Source organism: Tarenaya hassleriana, unplaced genomic scaffold (assembly GCF_000463585.1).
Source record: "Tarenaya hassleriana unplaced genomic scaffold, ASM46358v1 Cleome123, whole genome shotgun sequence".
Classification (NCBI taxonomy): Eukaryota; Viridiplantae; Streptophyta; class Magnoliopsida; order Brassicales; family Cleomaceae; genus Tarenaya; species Tarenaya hassleriana.
The window spans coordinates 10,069-16,876 of record NW_010962725.1 but is presented as its reverse complement, the minus strand read 5'-3'; the positions used below and the strand labels follow the sequence as shown (position 1 = coordinate 16,876).

The 6,808-nt window shown below is 37.2% G+C and overlaps 1 protein-coding gene across 1 annotated transcript; it reads right to left on the bottom strand.

The window, feature by feature from the left end:
• Positions 1–3,221: 3,221 nt before the first annotated feature.
• Positions 3,222–5,056, bottom strand: LOC104807084 (cytochrome P450 705A5-like). Its single transcript, XM_010532198.1, has 2 exons — positions 4,086–5,056; positions 3,222–4,003 (listed from the first exon to the last, which is right to left on the bottom strand). The coding sequence occupies exons 1-2, from the start codon at positions 4,992–4,994 to the stop codon at positions 3,374–3,376; spliced, it is 1,539 nt and encodes a 512-aa protein (XP_010530500.1). The 5' UTR covers positions 4,995–5,056; the 3' UTR covers positions 3,222–3,373.
• Between the last annotated feature and the right edge of the window lie 1,752 nt (positions 5,057–6,808).

The window sequence follows — 6,808 nt, the reverse complement described above, 5'->3', positions numbered from 1 at the left end:
TAAGTCCCATATCGTGGAAAAAATATATATGTCCCATATCATGAGTTTTTACAAGATCGATTGTGACGTTCATACTCGTTAAGGATGTTAAAACTATTTTCATGGATCAACACGATACCTTTAGATGTGTTTTGTTCTTATTTGCATAAATCTCGAAAAGTACTTAATAAGAGATTATTTAATCTAAAACTACACCAAAGCGAACACGGTGAATTTTGAAGTTCTCTGGTTATATACAAGTGAAAAGATAGATACATTTTATTTGTATGAGTAGGTCAATCAATATTTTTAGATTATCTTCGAATGTACAATCTAATACCTACACAACCATTATATTTTTCTCATTTCGATACGTTCGATTCGTTTCCAAAGTGTCCTTCCTACCTAAAAGCCTATCAGAAGTCATCCTTTGTCTACGTCCACACCGACCATTGTTCTCTAGATGAGAAACCAAAATGTCATATCAATCATTAAAAAACTACTAGTTTATAAATTATGGAGATTTGAATCTTGATTTTTTTAAGGTTTTTTTCTTTATTTTTTATTTTATAAGTAGGAGGTTCACTGGGCATTCGCTCCACTTAATCCCCTAGACACGGAGTCAATCTTTAGTCACGCAATTAATTGTGTTACATTCTACCCACTAATGGAATCGAACTCATAACTTTAAAGTGACTTTGTCATCTCTCAACACTGGACCATTAGACCACCAAATAGTGGGTGATTAATTTAGGTTTTGGTAAAAACAAATCTATGAATACCTCAAATTAACTAATAAATGTGTATCTACATATGGTGAGTTTTTAAAAGATTGAACATCAGCGGGATCTTATCAATGTTAGAACGATTGTTGCAACAGTAGCAAATACATAAATTACGAATTTGAATAGATCAGAGTTTCGTGAGATTTTGCTTAACATAAAAAGTTCATCTTAACGTTCTAAAAGATACTTTGGTTTTTCGGGTACTGAGATTTTTTTTTTTTTACTGCTAATGGAATCTAAGTTCCACAGTTCCTTTTTCGGGTGTCAGTTTCAATTTCGGTTTAAGGTTTTGGTTAACCGTACCAATACACCTATACAAATATATTGTGACAATAAATGACAAGAGGAAGATGAAATTAAACTTCACGTTGATTATTTTTATTTCATTAACCACGTTGATTATTTTTATTTCAGAAATACCTAAATTTTAGATTTATTTAAAAAAATTTAAAAAATTTAGGTATTTATATAGGATTTTTGAAAAATTAGGTATTTATATCAAAGTTTTATAGTTGAATATTTATTTGATATTTTTATAAAAGTTTAGGTATTTATATGCGATTTTTCTTAAAATGTTTTAACAATTATAATATTGTATTCAAATATTCTTAAATTATATCATTGTTTCATAATCTTATTGCAAAAGATTAATCTCAATTTTATTAAATAATGAAAAATTACTTTTCATCGCTTAAATAACAAAAACAAAATCAAAATATTTAATATTCATAAATATTCTTACGTGATGGTGGTATAGACAATTTATTAAGATATTTAACAAAAGAATAATATATATATATATATAAAGAGAATGAGAATATTCTTAATAATTTACATTAATATTGAGGGTAGTTTAGAGAATTTACTAGCAAAACCCTAACAAATGTAGCTCGCCCGTTTTTCTAGAAAAAAGGTGCATTATATTGGGTACGTTGAAACATTTTTTTTTTTGTAATTGTACGTTGAAACATTTTCTTTTTTAAATTTCTTAATATTCATCCTTTTTCATTCTAGTTAGATCATTTTATATAAACCTAACATTAGCATACTCTACTATTCCGTTATCATACAATAATCGATTTTTTTATTCTTGAGAATTACACACTTTAATTATATTAGGCAACTCTCTTTGTTTTCAAGTAGAGAGATAAGAAATGAAATATATATTTATGTATTAATTGATTATATAATGTACAAATTTCCTGTCTAATTAAATTTGGATAGCTCAATCGATAAAATAGAGATGTAAAACATTTGTTCCGTCGCGAGTTTGAATCTCAAATTGGGGAGAGGAGCGTAATTCTAATCACATATTTTACTTTCGATCTCGAGATTAGTCTTGATTTCGTTCCAAGATATGCGGTTATAAAAAAACAAATTTCCTATTTCTCCCCACGTGGCTCTCGTCGACTGTATATAATGTATCGTACGATCTTGTGATCGTATGCTTAGATCTGGATTCATGCAACATGTATTTTTGAAAGAGAGTCAAGTTGACCAAATTAGATTTTATAAACTTGTTCAAGTTGACTTGAGAGAGTAACTTTAACCGGAGAAAGTTCCATATATATAAATATATATATATATAGCATACGAACACTTAATTTGTTTTTTTATTTAATTCCAATTTTATTTTATTTTATTTTATTTTGTTATATACATAACTGGATTTTCAGATTAATTTGTTTAGTCTGATGCATTGTATTCTAAGAAACAATCAACCATGTGATGACACATGGACAATGAGTCGCCCAAAGAATCAAAATGTTTTTCTAATCTTATATACAATATACCATTTTAATGGCATTATTTTTAATTTTAAAATATAGCCTTTGGTATTCATTTATAAAAATACTCAAAAAACTTAATCCTTATAATTTCCAACCTTATAGAGATTGATTTTTTTTGTCACCTCATAGAAGATTGGAAGTGAATATTGGAAATAAAGTTTTTGTACAAGCCCAGTTATATTAGGAGTTAAATAAGAATTCAGATTGTGACGATCTGATTTGATTCATTAAATTATTCGAAATTAACAATCTCGATTAATAACTTTTTTTTGTTTACAAATCAAATTTTCGATTGTTACGTCAAGATGAAAGTAGGGTCAAAATTTTGATTTCGAACAACAATAAATTAAAAAAAAAATTGATTTCAAACAACAATAAATTCGAATAATCGAAATCGGGTCGTCACACCAACTGTCGAAGCTGTAGAACATACTTTGATGTATTCTAGTTATGTTGGTCACTTATAGAACGATCATCATATGGCGGACCCAAAACTATTTTTATGTGGGGGCAATAATAATATATGTATAATTTCATATGAATAAGCATAATTTTATTATTGGGGCCATTTATCAATATTATTTTATAATTTTATAAAACTTACGAAGAAATTAACTTTTTTTGACTAATTAATTATATGGGGCAATGGAAGATACACAGCCATGTCTTAAAGAGAAGGGTCCTTAATTTATTACAAGTGTTCGGATTTTGGAGCAATGGAAGATACACAGCCATGTCTTATTTGATTCAGCAGAAATTCTTGAAAACACACGACCAGCATGAACATATTCGAACGAAACACAGACTCAAAGTAGGTTTCTAGGGAATAGAAGCTAATGGGTTGAACCGGACAACAGGAGTGCACTTGAGTGGATGAGCCATGTCCTTAGTCATCGTACCAGTTTCTTCAACGTTGACCTTGTCTCCGTCGATTTCCCAATCGAAATAATAAGCCATCGTCCCTACGGCCATTCCCATGGAAACGTAAGCCAAGCTTGTTCCAGGACACCCTCTTCTTCCGCTCCCGAAAGGAAGGAAATTCATGGCATGTTCCTTGTTGTTATCTTCCGGCCCTTTAGCTGCCGAAGCCAAGAATCTCTCGGGGCAAAACCCTTCTGGATCTTCCCACAAATCCGGATCTCTCATTATCGCGTAAACATTCGTGAGTAACGTCGTTCTTCCGAGCACATCGAATCCTCCGATTTTGCAGCTTTCCTCGCATATTCTTGGTAGGAGAGCTCCCGGTGGGTGCAGCCTTAGCCCTTCTTTCACAACTGCTTGCAGATACGGGAGGCTCGGAAGATCCGTTTCTTGAATCAGCCTGCCTTTCCCGACAACGCATTCGATTTCTTCCCTCATCTTGTGAAGAATACTTGGATGGTTTATGATCTCTGACATTGTCCATTGCACTGCTGCTGCTGTAGTGCTAGTTCCTCCAAGGAAGAGTTCCTACAACAACGTTGCAGCATTGTCAGATCATGACAAGGATGAACAAAAGTGGGTCAACTTGTAGTGAAAGATGAAACCTTACCACTAGAAACGACTTTATATGCTTCTTTGTGAGCCTGTACTCAGCGTTTTCATCGTGATAAGCCTCCAGGAGCAAATCCGTTATGTCTTTACGTTCTTTGTTCGGGTTTTCTTCGTGTTCCTTGAGAATCTTGTCGAGGAACACATCGTATCTCCGAGATATGTTCTTGGCTTCCTTCTCGAACCATGAAGTCACCCCGAATCTCTTGAGGGAACGTAGAGCGGTTGCTATCGCCACGTTTTTCAGCAGGCGAAGAGACTCGAGGACCAAGTCTTGGATCTCGTCAGCTTCGCCGTTCTCTTCCGAGCATTTCCTTCCCATCATCATTCTGCATATGATACGGTTTGCCAGCTTCGAAATCTCCCTATGAACATCAATAACCTCTTTCCTCGTAGCTTTATCCGACAATTCCACGTAAAACCTCTCGAGTTCTTCGTCCCGGAGGCCACGCGATCTCTGCAGATGTTGCTGCCCCAATAGCTTTGTAACGAGGAGCTTCTTCATGAACTTGAAGTAATCACCGTAAGGCGCGGCCATGAAGCTATAACGACCGAACATTATCGAGTCCTCGATGACGTAATTCTGACGGAACGAGAAGTTGACGTCTTGCGTCCTGTAGACGTCGAAGGCCATCGAGGCAGAGGACACGACGATGAAGGAGGAGCCGAAGGCGTGAAGACGGAGGAGAGGGCCGTATTTGGAGGAGAGCTTCTGAAGGGACTTGAACCACGGGAACGAGATGAGAAAGTGAAGGTGGCCGATGATGGGTAGGGCCGGAGGGCTCGGAGGAAGGCGAACGTTTGATTTTTGGGGTTTCTTGAAGAAAAAGGGAACGAGGAAGAAAACTGAGAGGAGCCATACGAGGAGGGAGACGAGGATGAATTGCAGGTCCAGGCTGGTTCCAGCCATTGTTTTTCACTAAAGGTTAATGGTTTACTTGATATTGAGTCTATATTCTTGTTTATGTACGATCTAAGCCCACTTGTGTGTGTGTATATATACACACTCGCGTAATAATGCTGTGGGAAAGCGTAAATTAATCGTCCTTAAATTCATATGTATCTATATATATACACACCTACACGAGAAAAATGAATCGATATAATTTTATATAAAATGACAACAAGAGGATGGAAATTTATGTAACGTCCGAAACCCGCATCCCGCAATACGAGTTGCGTCACATGGACAAGTAAAATAAACTCATATTTCACAAAAATCCGTGGGAATTTAAAACTTTTCTTTTCAGAGTTGAGCGGAAGAAAACATTCATACACATATATGATACATTATTCTGGAGATAATTATACATAGTCGAGTGGTTGTGATAAAATTATTACAAACCGCGAAAGTCTACCACCAATATAATACAAACCGTTCCCCAGTTATAAATGTATCAAAATACGTAATTATACAGGATAGGTAGATGTGCACTGCCCAGGTCTCCGATGTCCGCTCCCCGGCTACTGCTGCTCGCGACCTGAAACGTTGCGTAACAACGTCCTAAGCTAATTGCTTAGGGAGTGAACTTGGGCGTAACCCGGAGTTCCATTCTCATGGTGACAGGGAAATCACATTATATATATATATATATATATATATATAGTAGTATTATAATAAACAGGAATTGAAAACATGGAAGTCACAGTAAGCATGGAACAATCACAATCAAGTCCGTACGACAAGTCGCAGGACATAGTCCGTCAAATCGTCTCTACGCGCACCATGCGTAGGTAATGTACTCCCCATGTGCGTAGCACAACCACCTCTCTCCTCGGAATCCATCTACTCCGCAACCACTCGGAATCCGGCATAAGTATCTTTTTATTTTCTCCGCCCGAACACCTCACCCTACCCTAGCATCGATGTCACCTCTCGATGCTAGGCGTGTCACCCGACTCCGACATTGATGTCACCTCTCAATACCGGAGCTCACCAGACGTCTGCTACAACCGACGCCATCGACTATAACAAGAGAGCCCATCGCTGCAACTCTCCCTCGCCGACCATCCGCTGCGGAAATACTTGTCAGGTTTGGGCCCGAACCTAGCAGAGTAAGTCCGTACCACCTCCTCGGGACACCCCAATCGACCCGAATCTCAAGTATATGATGCCCTCTTCCTCGGGATACTCATATCCCGGGGTCCACTCCGTCGCTAGCGGAAACGTTGGCGCGGTTCTAAGAACCGTGTGTTCCTCGTCACGCAATAGTACCGACTACAATCGGCTATCCACGCAAATCATCGGGATGCCCATAACCGTCCGATCGTTCGGACGTTGGCGCGATCGTATTATCGCCATATTCACAATCATATCCCATATGGGTGGCAACCGACCCGGATCGGATGGCCCATAGATGAGACGCAATCTCGCAATCATCGTGCATTCATTCACAAATGCTCATTTCTACAATCACGCGCTAAACGTTAATCCGAACCCTTCCGAATTAACGCTAGTGCCATACCAGCTACCTCAGTCACACGCATTTATGTAGTTTATCTACCATACATGCATTTACGCTTGCATATTCTTTTATATTTAATTATATATTTTCTTTCAGTCTTTTATTGATATACCGAATTGTACCTCCGGTATGACTTAGCTGGTTCTGGTCCGCCCGAATAACCAATTCGGTTCATTCCGTGGTTTTTAACCTTACCTGTTATTCATTTTGGGTCCAGACCATGTGGGGTCCGGCCTGGCCCGAAATTCCGGTATAATTT